Source organism: Sceloporus occidentalis, unplaced genomic scaffold, assembly GCF_023333645.1.
Source record: "Sceloporus occidentalis isolate IW3139 unplaced genomic scaffold, rSceOcc1.0.p SCAF_6, whole genome shotgun sequence".
Classification (NCBI taxonomy): Eukaryota; Metazoa; Chordata; class Lepidosauria; order Squamata; family Phrynosomatidae; genus Sceloporus; species Sceloporus occidentalis.
The window spans coordinates 104014159-104036603 of record NW_028316986.1 but is presented as its reverse complement, the minus strand read 5'-3'; the positions used below and the strand labels follow the sequence as shown (position 1 = coordinate 104036603).

General features: G+C 40.1%; 1 protein-coding gene across 1 annotated transcript in view; it reads right to left on the bottom strand.

Moving 5' to 3' along the window:
* The window catches only part of LAMA4 (laminin subunit alpha 4), a 148555-nt gene that overhangs the window by 53580 nt on the left and 72530 nt on the right, over positions 1–22445 (bottom strand). Inside the window, exons 10-19 of the mRNA XM_089530550.1 lie at positions 18191–18358; positions 14934–15127; positions 12644–12760; positions 12246–12394; positions 8571–8712; positions 6863–6959; positions 5609–5722; positions 3145–3330; positions 2141–2280; positions 441–614 (exon numbers count right to left, since the gene is read on the bottom strand). Of these exons, the coding sequence (XP_089386676.1) occupies positions 441–614; positions 2141–2280; positions 3145–3330; positions 5609–5722; positions 6863–6959; positions 8571–8712; positions 12246–12394; positions 12644–12760; positions 14934–15127; positions 18191–18358 (1481 nt within the window). The remainder of the gene's footprint in view (positions 1–440; positions 615–2140; positions 2281–3144; positions 3331–5608; positions 5723–6862; positions 6960–8570; positions 8713–12245; positions 12395–12643; positions 12761–14933; positions 15128–18190; positions 18359–22445) is intronic.

The following is a 22445-nucleotide window of genomic DNA, read 5'->3' as shown; positions in this document are numbered from 1 at the left end:
GCATTACTTGTGCAGTGCAGAAACAGCCTTAATCTTTACGATCTCTGAACTTGAAGGCTTGAGATATATCCCCATCTATCTATCTTGATAGCATTCAAATGTTAAGTGCTAATCTTCAGTGCAAACTGGCATTGATTTGTCCAGTATATCTGGTGTTCATGGAAAATTGTTTGGAAATGTGGTTGTGTCATAGAAGATCAGACTCACATTGAGATAGGTGACAAAATTTGCTAGTTGAAGAGCCTGATGAGTGGCAAGAAGAATGAAGGCAATAGAAAAAAAGTGAAAGCTTAGCTCAAGATAGTCTGAAAGCCATTAATTCTCATTAAGTTACTATAAATACAGAAATATAGTTATATTGATGAAAAAAATCAAAATTGTACCATTTCTAAAGCCACCATTATTTCTAACAGTATATTTTCTTCTTCTAAAAAACTTACATTTTTGCTTCCTAGATAAAGAATGAACTGATCCTGAGGTGCTGATTGCTCTGGATTCTCCTTGTGAAGCATTATATATAAAGACAAAGACGTGAAAGCTTTTAAGTCTTCTGTGATTGCTTGGGGATTGACTTCAACAGCTGAATGACCTTCAAAGGACATTGAGACCTGAACCTGGAGGTCGAAATGTATAAAGGGAGATGTTAGGGTTATCATTGGATGTGTAGATCAGGAGGGTTTTCCCCCATGCAGAATACTCTAGGAACAACTCCACCTACATAGCAGCATGATATATAGCAGGCAAGATGCATTTGGCTTGACTGCTCATACGCTCATGAAAAAAGGAGAGGAATAAAAATAATCTAGAATATATAAGTATGTAGAGAGATTTTGTAGCACCTTTGAGACTAACTGAAAGAAAGGCGTTGGCAGCATGAACTTTTGTAGACTTCCTCAGATGCATTCAGACCAAATGCATCTGAGGAAGTAGACTTAAGTCTATGAAAACACATGCTGCCAACTTCTTTCTTTCATTTAGTCTCAAAGCTGCTACATACTAATTCCACAGACTAACACAGGTATATCTTTGAATTCTAGAATATATAATTTATTAATATATTTGCATACACCATTCTGGAAGGAGGCAAAAAAAAGTTTGGGAATGAATGAATTTGGTAAAATATGGAATATAATCATAGAGTGGTCTGGATATGCTCAGAACTCTCCTAGCAGAGGGGCAGGAGGGAGGAAATGAGGGAGTTGAGTAGAAGTCAATTTTGCTGCTTCCTTCCCTGCTGAATCCATTGCCCTCATGATATCTGGAGTTTAGGAAAAACTCCTGGTACCATCTCAGAGTTTTTTCTCGTATAATGGGATCTTGATTCCTGCCCCAGTCTCTTCCAGCAGCAGGTTCTGTAGAACTGGATTTATTCCCACAAATAATTTTGTCTCACATTTACATGCTCAGCTGCATTAATACTAAACTGTTCAACTGATGTCATTCAGGACCATGTCCAAAACATTTATTTATTTATTTGTGAGTACAATGGACCCTCCATATTGGTAGGGGTTTGGTTCCCGACTCCCCATGGATACCAAAACCCATGGATGATCATGTCCTACATTATTCAAGTTGGCAATGTGACTGTGCGTGCTTTAGTGTGTGTGTGTGTTTGTATGCATATAAACCACCACTGAATAATATGGAGCATGGCAATTCATGGGTGCTCAAATTCGTGGATCCAAAGCTCACTGATACTTGTGAAAACTTCAGTTAGGCAATCTTTGTTGTTGTAAGCTGCTCTGAAGGCTCTCCTGAGCTGCATGGTGGATTGTAAATGCTTAAATAAATAAGGATGGCAAACACTCTGGTAGTTTTCAATGAGTAAGTTTAAACAACTTTTCAATCAGATTTTTTCACACTTTGTCTCATGCTTTCAAGAAAGGTGTAATGGTACTGAGAATTGATTGATGCATTCCATATGTTTTGGACTTCCAAAATTCTGCAACAAGATGTATTAATACAATGTATAGGCTGTTTAGTATTCAGACTTATAGCTATAACACCAAGGTTTATTACAGCTAATGCCCATACTTCAAAAGGAGTAAGTTAACATGTTTGAATTCAGGAGATTTTGAGAATATAGGTCATCAGGGACTCATTAGTATAGTCAGTGAAATTTTCCCTTCGCCACTTTTACCTTGTTTGCTACACTCCTTGTCTGTGCAATGAGCTCTCGGACCCTCTGGATGCTGGCTGAGACATTATTTGCTGGCTGCTTCTGTTCTACTGTACGCAGCTTATCTAGCAACTGTGGGACAACTTCTGTGAGGCGCTTCACTAGTGGTGAAAAGTAAATGAGAGTGAGGAGATTTGGCTGAAAAAAGTTACTTCTTGGACTATAAATTGCAGAACCCCCTAGCCACCATGATGCTCTCCTAGAATGTCCCAGGGTATGTTGCTTGGGGGATCCTTGGAATTGTAGTCTTTAAAAAATAGCTTTTCCAAAATTAGATCAATAATATAGACCAAGAGGTGGTAATTTCATTTTCTCAGAGATTGACAGTTGCTAAACACATTTCTTCAGTTGCAAGCCAAAAATGCAATGAATTTATTACTTCAAAAGAGTAGAGAAAAAGCAACCCTATATAATTGCATCAGTAAAGATCTGATACTTTTTATAAACCACCATTTTCAATCATTTTATTGAAATTGCTTCAGTTTTAGAGCCTGTGGAATACTAGTTTGAGTGCAGGAGACCAGGGTGTGAACGCCATGGAAAACCACTGGATGTCAATAGGCCTGTCACATGCTCTTAGCCTGAGAGACTCAATGGTAAACATTCTCTGAACAAGAGAACCCTGTGAAAGGTTTGCCGTAAATCAGAAATTACTTGAAGACACATAGAAACATATCTCAGTTTTACAATATCTTGGCATCCTGACTGTACCTAAAAACAGTGCTGTACAGTATATATTCAAAACTTGCCCAGTGTAGCTATTAATGATTTATAGTTGCTATTCTGAGGTCCTCGGTGTCAGACAAATTGTTTAAAGAAGTCAGGCAAGCTATTCAAATCTCTTGATTTGTAATCAGTTTATTACAGAATCATATGCTGCCCCAGCAAAGGATTGGTGATAAGCATCTATAACAGCATCCAGGGAATTCAAGGTACCACTTGTTCAATACTTCCCATCACTATACCTGTATCCCTTGTTATAACTGTGGCCCGTTCATAAGCTGCTCTTTCAGGTTTGAAGTTCCTCAGATCTTGGGACCATTTGGTCAGATTATCAGCCATTGGACCAGTAGTCTGAGTTACTGCTGCAGCAGTATTTAGAGCTTGATTAATAATGACTTTAAGCTGCTCCAAACGCTGTCTTGCATTCTCTAAAAAACAAACATAGGAGTGATTCTTAAAAACCAGTAAAAAGAGATTGAATATATTATATCAACAGTCAAAATATTCTGGTGAGGAAACCATGGAAATACTTATTTTTTTTTAATTATTACATTTTAATTTCACTTTTCCATTAAAAAAGACAGCTAAAAACATAACTAAAAACAAATTACAAGTGAATTAAGCAATAAAACCATGATAATAAGTGAAGATATTAAAACAACCATAATTAAAATCAACAAACATGAAAACAACTTAAAAAGCTAGTTTGAACATATTGATCTTTAAATTTGTTCTGAAAGCAGCCAAAGATGGGAACTGATTGCAATTTTATAACAGCTTTTTAAAAAGCATGCTTTTTGCAATATGGGGGCATGGCAGAATGGCGGTGCCATGCTGCCTGTGATGTGGACATGGGCTTCTCCTTCCCAAAAGCCCATGCATCTTTGTGCAGGCTCTGGGAAGGGTGGGAAATGCCAGCCAATAGAATCAAAGCGATTGTCTGGCATGTGGGACTTGAGGGAAATTGCTGACAATTTTCACTTAGGGCTGGTGCTCAGGTATTTAACTAAGCTTCCCAGTGCCAGGGTCTCAGTCAGAGCCTAGCAAGCAACTTGGGTATGCCTTTAGCCCATGAGAAAATGGAGGCTCCCATTTATTTGGGGATACAGCTCGGTTTGTGGAATGTCATATCTGCCTAAAGCAAAGTTGACAGCCTTGGGAGAGCAAATTGGGGCTATATTAGAAAAGCAATAAAGCAAGGAGGTGCAGATTAAGTTACATCACCTTAATTTTGCATGTAGGGACCATGGTTGGGGTCAAAGCCCGACATCATCACATTCAGATCGCCAAGGGTATACAGGAAGATCTATAGGCATGATTGGACTTCCTGGAGCCTAGCAATGGGGTGTCTCTCTGGCTGGAGATGTTGGAGCTCAGATTAGATTTGCAAGTTCATTCGGATGCATCAGGATGAGTGGAATTGGGGAGTTATTTTCAAGACCATTGGTGGGTGCAACACTGGCCAGAGTTGTGGGCAGGAACAGGCATTATCTGTAACTTCACTTTTTTTAGAATTCTTTCCAATTTTGGTGGCAGCCTCTATTTGGACATAACAAGAGGGTGTGTCTTTGGAGTGATAATCAGGTAGTGGACCTGCACAAGTCTGGACTGCCTGGGCAAGGTCAAAAGGCATATAGTGGGTCTAGAAAGACATTTTCCTAGCATGATGCTTATTTGGTCAGACATTGTGGAATGAACCAAATGATGACTAAGGCCACTGGCAAATGGGTCGTTGCCATGGGCAAGAGATGGACTCATCACTGTGATGTATCCTTCAAGCCAGGGGCCCTGTATCAGATAAGGGCACATATTGGAATGGGGACTAAACAAGTGGTTGTAGGTAGTGCACAATGAATTGTGTAATAGGTTGGTGGAACAGGGGTAGGGAGCAGGGCCTTCCCTACTGTCTTTGTGGCATTTTGGCATGGCATCCTGATCCAGACATATGGTATTTGGGAAATTTGTCGGGTCAACAAACATTAGAGGTATTGGGGCTGTGGAGGTGTGGGCAGCAGGAGGAATGTCCTGTTGGGAGGGTGTTTGCTTCACCACACCTCTAGTGATAGAGAAACCACCCAGGTGGAATCCTGCGGGTGTCATTCTTTGGGTTGCCCAGTTGGTTCTCAGCACAGGATCATCAACCAACAGATGGGTCGACTGAGTCCTGGCTCCAATCAGATGATAACGTCAACTTTTTGTGCAGCTGCAATCAATAACATTGTGGCCTTTCTTTTCTCCACTAAAGTATCTTGTGTATTTTATTGTCATTGGAGCTAGAATTGTTTCTTGGATTTGTAAACCACTGTTGAAGCACAGAATCTAACAGCCTGCTCTTATCCCTGGTTGTTTAGAAGCAAAATTCCATTTGTTTGGGATGTTTCCCCTCACCCCTGAAAACATACATGCAGTACATAATGTAGCATATTAAATGTGTATAGGGTTAAATTGTAAGTAACTGGTTTATTCTGACATGGAATTAGCCTCTTTCAGCAGCCACTCAAAGGAGATTGAGATGATAGTAAGAATATTTCTTTAATTTATTATTTCACTTCTATCTGACCTTTCAGAATACAAATAAATATATCTGTGGAAGACAAACTAACTTAACACTCAAGTAGGCTTCCCCTTCCAGATCCTACTTGACATCGTCACTAAAAAGGATCTGTAGTATAAGTAGATTAAAATGTTCAGTATTTATATCTTTACCTTGCTCTGAAGCCTCTATTTTTGTAATGGCTTTCATCAAATGGCCTTTAAGATTATTCTTCCTGGCAAGAGTCCCATTAACACGTCGCTCTGTGTCTGCAACAGCTAAATCATCTGTAAAATATATGAAATGAAATATAAGGAACAATTCTTCTACTGTGTGTGACTTAACAAAGATGGCATCTTGGCTTGATGTTAAAGCATGAAAAGGTCACTATATATTTAACTGGCACTAAGCACCACACTGTTCATTTAGGACCTATACAATGGCATATATACTAGTTGAGTTTCTGGTAGAATGAGTTTCTTGCAGTGGAGTTCTATGCATCTCTACTGTAAAGTAAGCCCCACTGCATTCAGCTGGGGCATATATGTTTTTAATTGTAGCCCCTGTGCATGTATTTATTTGATTGCAGCCTGTGTCCTTTGGGAGCCCTTGTGGGCTGGGAGGTGATAAAGAAATACATTCGTGGCTTTGACACTGACAGTTTTGATTATTTGTGAGATCATGGCTGCATGTGCAACTATCCCAGCAAGAAAAGTGCAGGGGAAGAAGAGGAGCACGCACACAATTTTTCTGGTTGCTCCCTCCCATCCCTTTAAATGGCTTGTGCATGGGGAGGTTATTCGATTTCCCCAACATTCGCGGGGGTCTTTCACCCATAACCCCTGCAAATGTCAAGGGCCGACTGTATATAAATGTAGTTGGCCCTCTATATCCATGGGTTCTGCACGCACAGATTCAACCATCTATGGCTTGAAAATATTAAGGTATCTGGATTTTCCTGAAAGATTTCCCACCCCCCACCCCCTTAAAATCAAAACAGGAAGCTGATATCCACTTGTGATAGGTGACAGTACATATATTTTACAGCAATAAAACATTAGAAATGTGGAAAACATTGGCTTCTGCCTCTGACAGGTGGAAAGTAACAATCCCTCTTGTTTTATATTGGAGTAAAAATAGTACCAACACCTCACAAATTGTATATATAGCTTGGTAATAGGATAGACATTAGTTGCTGTGTTAATCCCAGAGAACAACAAGATATAATATGTATACAATAATGTGTGTTTATCAGATCAGCTTCTGTTGGGTTTGATACATTAAATAATTTGAATTGCAATATTCTTAGTAGGTGGTGATTATTAATTCTGTCATGTCCATATTTTTTTTATGATGTTCTCTTTCTGTATACAGAGATATTGTAATTCCTGAGAAGTATCTGAATCCAAGGAAAATATTGTATTTACTAGCATATGCTGTCTGTTGCTGTTCTCTTGCTTGCTTGAGAAGTTTTTTGCTTTCCTCTTTATGGTAAATGATCTGGGTGTCGATTCCAACAACAGCCTATAAAGTGATTTCAGAAAGAGCATTAGAAAAAGATTCACAAAAATGGGCAGCTTGGAATACTCCTAGATAAAACTTTTATCATGCAACTACCCTATCTTATTCACAGAATTTGTCTGAGGAGGGGTTCAGATCCACTTGTTCAGATCCCCTTGTTACACTCCTTGTTTTTTCCTTATGTACATATTTTGCCTTCTATAAATAAACTATTACAAAAGAGAAGACAGAATAGTGTCTTTTGATTGGTTGTACTAGGAGTCCTCTATCTGGAAGCACAGACTGCTGAATTTTATATCTGTCTATCAGAGATACCCAGGGTCTTTATGTCTGGAAATGTTGCAGTAGGGGCACACAGTTTTTGTGTGTGCAAGTGATTACTCATTGGTATTTATGGAGATTGTATATGGCTGCCTTGTGCACAGAAATGCCATGGATCTCTGACACACAGCCTTTCACAAGGCTCCTCTGTTTTACAGAAAGGACTAAGGCTGTTTCTACACTGCAGAATTAATGTAGTTTGACACTGCTTTAATTACCATGGCTCAATGCTATGGAATTCTGGGATGTATAGTTTTGTGAGATATTTACCCTTCTCAGTCAGAGAGTTTTGGGGCCACAACAAACTACATATCCCAGGGTTCTATAAGATGGATTAGAGATGCCATGGCAGTTAAGTATGGTGTCAAATTGCATTAATTCTGCAGTGTGGCAAAAGCTTTAGATTCAGTGGAGACTGAAAGAAAGGAAGGAAGGAAGGAGTGAAGGGATAGGTAAATGTCCCCCAGATACACCTCTGGAAGATAAAAGGACCCTCCACAACAGAATGGGAGGAGGCATTGCAGGCTGCAAAGCAAAACTACCAAGGCAAATCACTTCTGTCTTACTTTAGAAGAGCCATCCAGGGACTGGAGTTCCACTCACAGATAGTTTGGATTCAATCACATTAATCTTTCACATATGCAGAAATTATATAAATATTGAGTGAAGACTAGAATGTTATTCCAAAACTGAATTGCTCAGAGACTGCAGCTGAACTGATTTGGCTTTGGTGCAGTGTGTTTGGTATATGGCATACTAATTAGAGATGCCATGCAGAGTGAGTATAGGCTGTCTTCAGACATCACAAAAAGCAGTTTACATGGTCTGGTATGCATGGAGTGGTTTGACTATCTCAGAGAAGTTTTCCTGTATATATCCCATTAACAGGCCAGCAGGAATAAAGCAGAGATTGGTCAAGTCTAGCATCCTATTGCCCACAACTGTTAAACAAATACCTCTGAGAAACCCCAAAACAGCCATGAAAGCACCAGCCATATATCTCTGTTGGCAAATAGAAGGTAGGAAAGAGGAATCTGGACATAGCAAGTTGTTATCTTTGGTTTTTTTAAATCACTGCACTATCACACGTATACAACATTTGAAGGCACAATGTAATTACTGTGGAATACAGCTGCAAGAGTATCCTATTATTCTTAAGGAAATTATATAGAATTTTTTTTGATACAAGAATTTTTAGAAGGTACAAATTTGCTTTATCTCAAGGACATAAAGATAAAATCATAAAGATAATAAAACGTTAGTTAGCATACTTACATCACTAATGATACTTACATCACTGACTCGTTCTGTAGTGTTTAATGCAAAGACAGACATTTGATTGGCTTCATTAATATAATTTATAATATTTTCATGGACATTGGAAGCATTTAATGCTTTTTGTACTAATCCATTTGTATCTATACCATGCAAGGTCCTGTGACAGGGAAAGAAGAGGGGGGAAATGGCACGAGTTAACAATATCATTGAAGATATCACTGAATATCACTGTTAATTGTGTAATTAGCAAAACTGAATGAAGTAACAAAGACATGGGTGTTGCTGTACAGCTTTTGGAATGTACAAAGTTCAATTCCAGCAAAGCTTGCATGATTTTTTTAAAAAAATGGTAGCACGTGCTCCCTTCCCTTATGTGGGGGATCTGTTCCAGACACCCTCCTCCACGTAAGGGGAAAAATGTGTATGCTCGTGTCCCATTGAAAATAATGGGGCACATGCATGCACCACCACATGGTGTGTGCGCCATGGCTGCATGTGCCATTCACCACATTGTCCCCACGGCTTCAGCGTATGCTGAAAGCCGCAGATGGGGAGCCTGCCAATGGTGTGGGCTCACTGTAACTTTGTAAACATTTGTATAATATAAAACCTTAACGAAACAGTAAATTATGAATAAGCAGGTTTTTACTCTTCCAGCCTCATCTTCAGTATGGACCATCTCCTGGAACCAATTTCTAAGTATAAGCCACTGAAACTACTCTCTCCTCACCCATTTCTGGTTATAATAGTGGAATGCAGTTCATCCATCTTTAACTTAGAACTGCTCTTGTTTCATAGAATCATAGAGTTGGAAGAGACAACAAGGGCCAGCCAGTCCAAACCCCTGCCATGCAGGAAATCTCAATCAAAACATCCCCAACAGTTGGCCATCCAGCCTCTGTTTAAAGACCTCCATGGAAGGAGACTCCACTACACTCCTAGAGAGTTTGTTCCACTGTCGAACAGCCCTTACTGTCAGGAAGTTCCTCTAATGTTGAGGTGGAATCTCTTCTCCTGTAGCTTGCATCCATTGCTCCGGGTCCTAGTCTCTGGAGCAGCAGAAAACAAGCTTGCTCCCTCCTCAATATGACATCCAAATATTTAAACATGGCTATCATATCACCTCTTAACCTTCTCTTCTCCAGGCTAAAATTACCAGCTCCCTAAGTCGTTCCGCATAGGGCATAGTTTCCAGACCCTTCACCATTTGTTGCCCTCCTTTGGACACACTTCAGTTTCTCAGTGTCCTTTTTGAATTGTGGTGCCCAGAACTGGACCCAATATTCCAGGTGGGGCCTGACCAGAGCAGAATAGAGTGGCACTATTACTTCCCTTGATCTAGACACTATACTTTTATTAATGCAGCCTAAAATTGCATTGGCTTTTTAGCTGCCTCATCGCACTGTTGACTCATGTTCAACTTGTGGTCTATTTGGACTTCTAGATCCCTTTCACACGTAGTTTCATTCAGTCAGGTGTCCCCCATCCTATATCTGTGCATTTCATTTTTCCTCCCTAAGTGCAGTACTTTACATTTCTCCGTGTTGAATTTCATTTTGTTAGCTTTGGCCCAGCTTTCTACTCTATTCAGGTCATTTTGATATAATCCTTATGATATAATCTAAAGTGCTATTTAAATGCTACAAATTGCAATTATTGTGATGTTCATTTGCTTCTTGATCAACGTATCATTTTAATAACATTGGGCAACAACAAATCAATCAGAAGGTTTTTTTTTAATCCAGTTAATTTGAATGGCAGGGTTAATTGGAACCTTAATTATTTCCCACTAAGATCAACGCCCAGAGGATCTAAAAGAGGCAGGTGTGGATAATGTTGGGAGAAGGAGGATGCCAAGATTTTCTCCACACCTGACACCACTGTGATCTTATTCCCTCTGTCCAATGTCTGATGAGAAACACCAAGGTCCAGAGGTATAAGAGAGGCAGGTGAGATTGGGGGAGAAAGGACACCAGCCCTCACTGCATCTGGAGACCACCACAGCCCAGAAGGCCTGAGAGAGAATAGATCCAAGGGGAGGGATACTTGGGAGGTGAGGAAGTAAGGAGGACAGCACTGGATGAGAAATAAGAGAACATGAGGGGAGTTATGTGGATTGGAAGGGGGGGGGGGAGAAAGGAGGTGATCTGGAATAAATTCTAAGGTGCCTGGAAAACAACTACTGGGATTGCCAGCAGTAGTGGTGAGAGACACTGATGGAGGATCTTTTTGATACTTAAGCAGTGACATCATAGCTAACTTATGTTAGCAGTTTGCAGAGGGAGGCAAAGGTGAACTTCCTTGTGATAACCTTTCACCAAGAAAACCCTAAAATGAGGCAATCCAAAAAAGAACAAGCGATAGGAACAAGGCACAAGCAGAGATCTAAATAGGCAGAACAGAGGGCAAATACAAACAGAGAATGGCCAAAGACACAACACAACTAAACAAGATGGAAAGCCATGCAGCATGCACATTTAAAAATGAAAAGAAGATCTGGAGCTGTGCCACACATGCAATAGGTACAGTGGGTCCTTCCCTTATGTGGGGGATCCGTTCCAGATCCCCCACCTAAGGGAAATTACAAACAATGGGACGCGTATTCATGGCACGGTGCATGGACCATAGGCACATGCACCATTTGTTTTATTGCCACGCAGCTTCAGCGTATGCTTGAAGCTGTGTATGGTGCACCCACATACAGTCCAGGTGCACTGTATGCATAATATGAGAAGCGTAAGTCAAGGGAAACTAGACATAGTAAAAAAGGAAATGGAACATATAAATGGACAAAGAGGGGATTTTGAGTTGAATAACTACACAATAATTACTCAGGAAATATAAAAGAAAAAAATGAACTAGCAATAATAGTGAGGAAAGACAGCAAAATCAGTCAAAGGATTTCATATTATATCCACATCAAGTCACCAAGGTTTCAGAGAAATGGAGCAGGAAATCCCAGGTGTGCAAGCTGGATTTAGGAAAGGAAGAAGCACTAGGGACCACATTGCAAACATATGATGGATAATGGAGTACACCAAAGCACTGATACACTATGCAGGTGGTGCATCACATGTGTGATCGTATGGCCATTCATACAATGGAATGGCAGCTGGATGGGAAGAAGGAGGCAATGGAGGTTGCAAGTGGTGTGTTTGTGCAATAGTGTGCATGCCTAGTGGGAAGGTGACAAAAAATATAACCGCACAGTGTGGCTTAATGCTGCATGGTGCAGACAATCTGTGCATGTTTGTCTACCTTGGGAGTGGGCCATGCAGACAGGGGGGTTCCAACCTGCTTTCAGAAAACCGAGAATCAAGCCGCCTTTTCCTGGCCATCTGCTCCGGCCCTCTATTGAGGCTATTGTATTTTGGCCACATCATGAAAAGGAATGAATAATTAGAAAAGACAGTAATGCTAGAAAAGGTAAAAAGCAGCAGAAAGAGAGGAAGTCTACATGCCAGATGGTTAATCTTGACTAAGGAGGCTGTGGATGTGAGCCTGCAGGATCTGAGTGGAGTAGATGTAGACAAGGGAGTCTTTGAGATGTGTTGCCATCAGTCAGGATCAACTCGAGGGTAGTTAACAACAAGATTAATGGGGGTGGGGGTTAAGTGTGCACTGGTTGGATTGCCCTGATTTCTTGAAAATTTAGACCACTGTCTGCTATAATCATTATATATTTTTTACCTGTCTAGCTCATCTGCACGAACGTGAAGATCCTCTGCATATTCCATTGCCCTTTGCACCAAGTCATCATCAAATCTTGAGAGGTTTGCAATTTTGTCCTGTAGTTGTATCTTAGCACCATCTATTTCTGCATAGAACCCAGATGCATTCTGACAAAAGAAAAAGAATAAGATTGTTTTTTAAATTAGTATAGAATTTTTAAAGGAGTAATGCTTTGTTTATTTAATTTCTAATATCAGTAGCTAAAGCTGATTGTTATTAAATATGGTCAATGTTAATTGTAGGTTCTATCACCCAGTTCTAGGTAGTATTAACCATGGTTAAAGTTGGTACTCATGTAATATTTCATTCTGTTTAAGGCTACTGGAGGAATATATATCCTTCACATAGGAATTTACCTTGATTGCCTCATTTAATTCAAAGTTGATTTGGACTGGTACATTTAAAATATCTTTAGCCATTACCAAGGTATTGTTAACACTGTTAATCTGTTCTATCAGTTTTTCTTGTTGCTTCTGTGAGGGAAAACAAAACAAATGTTTATTAACAACAACAACAATATTTATTGATTAGTCAGCTGACCATATCAACAATAAAATAAAATACCAAAATGCATAGACAGATAAAACAATCAGATGTTTATTAGAAACATTAAATACATTCCAAACAGTACTGTGGTCTTTGAGCTTATTATATTGGTTCCCTTGATCCATACAGAAACTGATAACACACACTGATAAACTTTTCTCTGTTCCAAGTACCCATCTTTCTGAAACTAGTCTGGAAGTAATAAATATATTACAGGCCTATTTCCAAAAGAATATAGAAAAGCGGATTTAAAAAGCAATGAGTTAACCAGAAAGATAGTTAGCACCCTTGTTCAACCATTATTCTTGAGGCAAAGCTTCTTACAAAAAATATGTTTGAATGACACCAACAGAACATTGAAACTTCTTCAATGTGTAGATTGCCACCACCTAACAGTCGTCATCATTTTCTTATACATTGCGCCATACACAGGTGCACTATACACATCTTCAAGCTTACGCTGAAGCTGTGTGACAGTAAAATATATGGGGCGTGAGCATATGCGGAATTCCTATTATGTGGGGGGATCTGGAACGGATCCCCCCACATAAGGGAAGGGTCCACTGTATGTGTTTTATATTGGATTGGAAGATGGCCTTTTTTCTTCTTGTACTGAAATTCATGCAGTTTTAATACATATTCCTAGTCTGGTTATTTGTTTTCACAGGCCTGTTACAGACTGCCAAAATAAAACTGCTTCGGGTCTCTTTGGAGGTATGCTATTTAAATGATGCATGCATCCCAAGAATCCAGAAGCTGCACCAAAGCTGCACTCCAGTGCTTAGGAATGGAGTGTGGCTTTGGCGTGACCTCCGGACTCTTAGGACCCATGCATCATTTAAATAGCATACCTCCAAAGAGACCCGAAGCAGCTTTATTTTGGCAGTCTGTAACAGGCGTTTACTTAATTTATGCCACATTTCTAATGTATTAAAGAGTTAGACTAAAACACAATTCGGTATATTTTTTCAGTTATGTGTACTGTAGCTCTTCTTACGTATATTGTTTGTGCATACTTTACCTCTCAAAAATGACCTATAAGTCTTGTAAATGTACAGGTGTTTAAGGTGAGGTATGCCTTTTTTGTGCAACAAGTCTCAGGTGGCACAAAATGTTCCTTTCATTGAAACTGCTGAGTCTAAGCGCTTTCCAAATCTAACTAGAACTCTGTTTGTAAATCCTGTTAATTTTTAAAATTTAGACAGAGATGTGCAACTTTGTTTTTTTATCCTCGGTGGTCCCATGCAATGTACACACAGATCCATCCTTGTTATCCTATTTCCTTGGTAGGAGAAAGTGGGCATGCTTCTTTTCATCTCCTGTCCAGTATTATTGATACAGTTTGCTCTTACTCCGCAAGGGAAAAACAATTTGCATGAGGATCCCTGGAGAAGTGAGTAAAAGCCCCTTCCTCTACCCCATTCATCAGTGATCTTGATAGAGATCACTCTACTTGCTATAAGTACCAGCAGGAAAACAGCCCACTGTATGACATTGGGATGGGGGGAATTTGGTAATGACAGAGGATCAGAAGGCCAATGCTTAAGTCCCTGGAGATCATATATGATCTATACCCCACAAGCTTTGTGGCATGCAGTTCCTGAGCTATGATTAGCATAATGCATTTCAGATAAGGAATCAGGAGATACTTTGTGGCTGATAGTCTCATCAGCCAACATGACAGCAACAAAATACAACAGTTCCAATACTGCCAGAAGTCACTGGCTTTTTTTTTCTTGGTGGGGGAACACCCATCCTATTGTTCATAATAGGATGAAAATCTTCCTTGTTTATTCACTGTACTTGACATATTAAAAATGACATATAAACACATAAAATAATTTTGAAATATCTTACAAACTCTTTTTTTTACATAGTTCTCTGAAACAATTTGAGAGAGACTTGGCTATAAACATTAGAATGAATGAATAAATAAATAAAGTGAACACACATAGGGACACGGCATGCACATGCACACAAACACACACACCATTCAATAACTGATGTCCTCTCTGTAGTTTATAGTAAAAATTAAAAACCATTAGAAGTAGTAAACTCTTTCATGATGAACTCTGAAAACAGCTTGCTGCGGAGTGGTACCTCATGCTCTTGGAGTTTGGCTGTGCTTTCCTTATTCATAGCTTCTGTTTTGAGAATAAAATCAGCAGCTTGGTCCAGGGCTTCTTGCAGGTCTGTGAGTTTGGTACTGTGCTCTGCAAGCTGGGTCAGTATGTCAGGGATCAGAGACCTGGTTTCATTATGTCTCTGCTGCCACTGTTCAGCTTGTCTTAGCACTAAGAGAAGAAGCAGCTGATTAACCTTTGTGAATTGCTTTGCAAAAGAACTGAAGACAAGCTTCAGGATGTTAATATTGTCACATAACTTTCCACATTATAAAAGATGGCCAAGATCTTGTGTTGGGAAATGTAATGTAAAATTCTACTGTGGCAGAACTTTAAAACATCTCTCCCTCCTCCTGCGGGACTCACCTTCCTCCTCAGCTCCCACCTCTGCTTCACAGCCACGTAGGCTGGGAGAGAACACTAAGACACATCTGGCTATGTGATTATAGCCAGAGGAACAATGATGATATTTTCTTCCAGAACATCTGGAGCATCCCTGGACATTAAAGCTGCCTTCATCATTGTCAGGTTGAGAAGTAGTCGCATACCCAGATGCTTTTCAGCCATTCCCCATTCTTCACTGGTTACTACCTGTTGGGGGGATGGTGGGTTGCCAGTGGTTTTGGTCATTGCACAAGGGAAGATGAGAATTCTAATCTTTGAATTTGGATGCCTGTTGATATTATGTGACAGATCACAACTCCAGGTCGACACACAGACACTCCCTGTATTTAGTATTTGGGGGGCCTAAATACTCTACAGGCACCAGATCCTATCTGACCTTGGAAATTAAGAAGTCCTGGTTATCATTTGGATGGGAGATCACCAATGAATACCAGGTGCTGTAGGCTATATTTCAGAGGAAGGAACTGGCAAAACATCTCAATATTCCTTGCCTAAGAAAATCCTGTGAAATGCATGGAGTCACCATAAGTCTGCAGGTGACTTCAAAGCACATATATACACAAGGTGGCTCCACCACCAGATAAGCAAATTTGTTCTAATTTGGGTTCAGATCTGTATTTATGTGACAGATTTTTTTTCTATAAATCCTCAAATTAACAACTCCTAGGTGAGAGTTAAAAGGAAAGCAGTAAAAAAGTTTGCTGAATAACAAGATTCAAACACCAAGCAAGTGAACTGTTTCTGTACTTACTTTGATGTAATAACTTGTTTTAATATGAATTTAGCAATTTCCCCCCTCAGAAACATCATCACCAGTTACTCTATCTGAATCTGCCACCTTCCCTGTCTAACTCCATTGGTTGTCTCCTCTGTATTTGCTCACTTCTTGATCTCATCTTTATCTCTATCTGCCCCCTTCTCTTGTCTGTTTCTATTTTGTTCTCTCCCTTGATCTCTCTGCCCTCTTTCCTTATCTGACCCTATCTGACAATTAAACAGTGAAACCCTTATTTTTATAGTCTCTCCCCTTACATCCCTCTATAGCATTCCAAGGGCTGTCTCTGGTCATATTTATCATGCTTCTGATCTGCTCTAGTTTTCAATAGGCACACCCCCTTTCTTATTCTGGACCATGATTGCTTAAGGTGGCATCTCTTAGAGGACTTGCACTCATAAGGACTTGCACTCAGGAAAAGGGTACTTCTCCTTTTATGTATGCAACTCCCCCTCTGCAAAACTCTTGTTCATGGTGAAAACCAAGCCTTGTTTAGCTTGTATGAGATGAAACCCCCCTCATTAATAAAGACCTTCCCTTTTATTAGCTATTCTTTTCACCATGTAAGAGGAAATCTCTCTTTTTCAGTCCTGACGAGCACACTCAGTGAGACATATGTAATCAATCTTACATATGTGGTTTTGATACTTATGTTTCCAAATGAGTTTATTTTACTCAGATTGCAGCTAAAAATGGAATGCATGGAAGGCTCCTAATTGTGTATTTGAGTGTATGGAATCCTGAGATTTGTAGTTTGTTGTGGCACTGAAGCTCTCTGACAGAGCAGACCAAATATCTCACCAAACTACAGTACCAGAATGCCATAGCACTGAACCATGGCAGTTAAAGTGGTGTCAAACTAGATTATTTCTGCAGTGTGGATGCAGCCATGGATACCAAATATCCCTATGCTCTTCAATGTCTCTGCCAAATGAGACAATCTTATAAGACCAAGCATTCTTATCAAGGAGAATCATATAAGAAAAAGAAAAAAAATCTTCTGAACTTTTACTGCAATAAGTTCTTGAAGTTTCTTTCTTTCTGATGTTTTTTCTTCTTAAATTTTTGAGGTTGACATAACCAGCTCAACTTCAACGTTTGAGATTTTATTATTCCATATTGTGAACAGGCTCACTAGTTAGTCTCTTCAACCTTACACTCTTTGACAGTGAGCTAATCTTCAGTGTTGTGAAGGATCTCCATTTACCCCAGAAAATGAGCTGACCCTTGCTTCCAGAGATACCTCGATCCAGGCAAGTTTATGGTTGGGGGGAGAGAGAGATTAATGGTGACAGCTGATGGGCTCTAAAGTATTTTCACTGAAATGACAGTGCTTAGAGCTGAGGAAAAACAACAGTCTATGTGGGTCCAAAACCAGATCAAGCCACAAATCTCCCTGGAAACCAAAATGACAAAACTGAGGCTATTGTACTTTGGACACATCATGAGAAAGCACCACTCATTGGAAAAAACAATAATGCTAGGAAAGGTGGAGGAAAGTAGAAAGAGAGGAAGGCTGCATGCTAGATGGATGAACTCTATTAGGGAGGTCATGGCTATCAGTTTGCAGGAACTAAGCAGAATAGCAGAGGACAGGGAATCTTGGAGATGTCTCATCCATGGGTTGGGATCTACTAGACGGCAGTTAACAGCAAAGAACAAGAAAGGAGATCTGCTGGAAGACCTGAGGAAAGGGAGGCCAGAGTTGGTGGTAAGGATGTTCTGCTAGAAAGTTATGGTGAAATTTTAACTAGAATAAAAGCCCAGTGTTGGAAGGTTCAAGATATCTGATCAGAGTGAGATTCTGCAAATAGTCACCCAAAGAGATAAACCTTGAAGCCAAGGCCACAGGAGAATCTGAAGGCAGAGGAGAACTGTTGTATAGGATCTGTTTCTCAGATCTGTTTCTGAGATGAAGGATCTCCAAGAGGAAAGGTGGGATGGAATTTAGGGGAATCTGAGGGAAAATTTTAAAGACCTGTGGGTCTGCATTTTTCAATATGAAACTTCCTACCCATTTCTGTACTAGACTGTATGTCAAAAGGAGCACTCACAGTCCTGTGCTGCTTCAGACTCTTCGCCTGCAAGTTGCATTTGAATGGTGAATGGTTTGCGGACTCTGATTTCCTTCAGCATCTCTTCTGCTACCTTAAGCTTCTGAATGATATCTTCGGGTCTCAGATCATGCTCAACCCCATAATATTCCACCTTGCTGCTGATTTCTGTGGACAAACAAAACACAGGCACATGGAGGAACAATGAAGCAAGGTAACAATGCAATGTACTACATATGTTATCTGGAATCATGGCTGGCTGATGTTTTTCTACATATTTTTAATGCCGTGTTTTCTGACATCACTCCTCCTCAAACTCTTGCATGTATTCTTTCCAGAGCCTTGAAAAAAAAGTGGTTTTGAACTACAACTCCCAATATCCTCCAACCAGAATGGCCACTTTGGTAGTGAAAAAAGTAACCATTACTAACACCAAGCTTTTTCAGGGCACCCAACTTGTCAAAAATTATAACTTTTTTTTTGCTTTTGCCTGGACCATGCAAGCCTGATGATACCCTCCATGCTATATATTCAATTATTTGGTGGAAATGGAAATATTAACAGGTATTTATGGCATAAAGTTCATTTTAAATCTGATATTATATCATGTAGGATTTGTAGGTCATCAGTCGGTACAAAGAAACTAAAAATATACAGTGATGGCTGGTAGCTGGTGGCATCCAGGTTAGTAGAGCAGTGAATCTAGGTTTTCATCTGAACTGTAATGCAGCTATATGAGATGTGGAATCCTAACCTAAGAGTAGATTCAGTGTTTTGGATACTTCTTTTAAAATTCAGACTAAAACCTGGAACAGATTCATCACCCCAGCAACATGGGAGCCACCAGATGGGTAACCATTATTTGTGTGCTTCTTCTGTATTGACTTTATCACACCGTCAAGAAAGACGCGAGCATAGAGGGATGCTCCTGTGAATTATCACATGACATTGTGATTGTCCCATGATTATCTTGTGAATAAAGAGGAATTCTAGCACCGGTTTTTATTCCCAGGATTTTTCTGTAAATAAAAAGCAGTGCTAGACTTCCTCTTTATTCATGGGATAATTGTCATGTTGATGTCTGTGGAATTGTTCTTATGTGTTCTGTCTCAATTGATAAGCTCATTTGAATAAACAGTATTTTTATGGATAAAGCAAGAAGATTAGTCATTCATCATTCACTACTGAATTACAACGGGTGACTCATTTTCAGTTCCTTTTTCAGCATCCACCTTTCATAAAAATATTTCATTAATTTATTGTGGTCACACTCCATTAAAAGAATCCAGACTTACATCTTCTTGCTTTGTCCCAGGGAGGAAATGAACCATGGCTATTATATGAGCAGCCTTTGCCTTTAATTAATCACATTACATTACTTGTTTGTTATTGTGTGCCTTTAAATTGTTAAGCAGATTTCCATAGCATTGAGCCATGGCAGTTAAAGCAGTATCAAACTGCATTAATTCTGCAGTGTAGATGCAGCCTAAGAAGCATTGCACTAAAATTCAATGGGATTTACTCTCAGGTAGAGGTATATAAGATTAGGCAGCAATTGTTCTCCCCAGAGACAGCAATACTGAGGAAGTTAGGGTTTGGTTCTAGCCAAGGATCTGTGCTGCTTCTTCTGCTCTTCTGAGAGTACAAAGCAACACACACTCCTGGAAACTCCTGAACCTTCATTTGCAGTTGTGGCTGCTAGTGAACCTTCTGCCAGGATTTGAAAAATAAGTGAGTGGGGAAAAAAGTATGCCTTTTCACTGTCTTTTTTTGGGGGGGAGGGGAGGGTTGGTACAAAAATGTTTGCCTATTCTGAATGTGAATTGAAGGACTGCTTTCATATCTGAACTGGATTTCACCAAAACTAGTTTGCTACAAGGCAATGTAAATTTGCTATGTAAATTAGCTTGGATCATATAGTAAGGATGAAGGATGAGTTTTTGGTTTTTGTTGTTGTCATTTATTACTTTTTAATAGCACTAGAAAAGATCAGAAAATGGACAGGCTGAAACATTCAGCCAAAAATGTGTTTTAAGGAGTGGTATTTTATCAGCTAAAATCATTATGGTGAACCACTGATTTCATATTTTCTGTTCAGGAATATGAACTTTCAGTACAACCCTATATAAATTATTTGTATGCTTCTTATTAGGTGCCGAGTATATGAAATAGCACTCAGTGTAGCTTGAATAAAAAACTGAGGTGTTTTCCCATCAAAGTCTTGAATAGGGTCAACTTTAACTTAACTTTAGCTATGTTAAGCAGTGTTTTTTCTCCACTGAGTACACTAACCTGTGAGGAAAGTGAGTGTGACATAGTGGTTTGAGCGCTGGACTACATCTTTGGAGATCGGGATTCAAATAGTACACTAACCTATGAGGAAAGTGAGTGTGACATAGTGGTTTGGACACTGGACTACGGCTTTGGAGATCAGGATTCAAATCCCTGTTTAGCCATGGAATCCTACTGGGTGATCTTGGGCAAATCACATTCTCTCAGTCTCAGAGGAAGGCAAAGACAAACCCCCTCTGAATAGTTCTTGCCAAGAGAACCTCATGATAGATTTGCTTTAAGTCACCATAAGTCAGAAATGACTTGAAGGCACACAGCAACAACAACAGCAACAAGAACTAGAAGAAGATTCTATGGGGCTTAATAGATTTAAGGGCTCAACAGAAGGCCCCAAAGGAGCAGCTTCCCACTGCCCTTTTCAGTGCTGGATCAGGGCGATGGCAACTGCACACTGTGGCCCCGATACAGTGCTTTGCTGGTGCTAAAAAGAACTGCAAAATGCCACTCCTTTTAGTACCTGCAAAAGGTGCCCTTTGTGCTGTGGTGGCGGCTTTTCAGCACTCCTTTGGTGTAGCATTTAGAAATGCTGTGCCAAAGGAGCACCGTGACACCCTTTGCCGTGTGGTTGGGTATGCAGCGTGACACTGGCATCAGGGTAGTGTTTGGGTGTGCAGTGTGTAGACACCACATCCCCATTCTGCCCCGATGCTGGTGTTAAACACTGGTCTGTTTAGCCCCTTGGTCTGCTAAAAGTTGTCTAACAGTACTTAGGCATTTTTCCCCTGCTTTTGAAAAGCAATGAATCCCATAATTCTGATGCACAGCTGTTTGGCAAGCTTTCCTGCAATACCTCACTGTAGTCATCTTCCAGTTGCTCTTGTAAAGGATGCTGATGCTTTGTTCCAACACAAACAGGAAGCTTTATCCTTTTCCCATCTATACAGCTGGCAGAAGACATTGTGAAACTAATATATGTAGTCTGTGTGGCCAGTTTCCTTTTCCTAGCACAAAAATATCCCAGGGGTGATCTTCAGCACTCCAAAATAGATGGAAGATGATTAAGGGAAACAGGAGGAGAGGTGTGTTTTCTTGGTTTTGCCAGGGCTATATGGCTACTGTCATAGGTGGATATTACAATGACACACTGGGAGAGAGGGAAGTTGGCCCATTCAGTTGAGCACAATCTGTTACTATATGCACCTAAAATAAAATTTGATGAATTATCTGTTAATGGTTGGTTGATTAATGTCAGGAAACAGGTTCTTTGATCTGGGAATGTTATAAACTGGAAGCTGTAATATGGAGAATTTTTATAGCCTCATCTATACTCCAATAGTTTAGCAATCGAGAACTCACTTAACTGAATTGGGAATAATTGCTTATGTCTTTGTGGGAATCCTGGACTTGAGTTAGGGCTCTTCTAATTTTATATGCTATGTATTATAGATAGTTGCTTCAGAGCTTGGAAAACTACTTTTTGGGCCACATCTCCCCAAATCAATGGCCAGTTGCTGTGCTAATTGGGGGATTCCTGGAGCTGTACCTCCCTGCAAGCTCTGTCTAGGGTTGCATCTACACTGGCCATTTAATCCAGGGCCAGCCTAGAACATTATTGTCATGAGCCAGGTGTCAACTTCTCCAGGTGAATGGCAGCCTCAAAGGAGGACATGCAAATGCAAGCGCATTGGGAGCTCATCAGGGCATGACAGAGGAGGGCATGAATAAGAGACAGCTGGCTCCAGTCTTTTTAAGGAGGGCAGGCCAACACCAGAAACAACATGTGTGAGTGTGTGTGTCGTCAGCCCCTATCTCTGTGATCTGCACCTCAGACCCCACACTTTGCTGTCTATCTGGACTCCTTGATTCCTGGACTGTCTGACCTTGCTGTTTGCTGGATTCCTGATTATTGTCTACACTTCTGCTATATCCTCCCGAAAAAGCAAGCTTTCTGGAACAGTGAAGC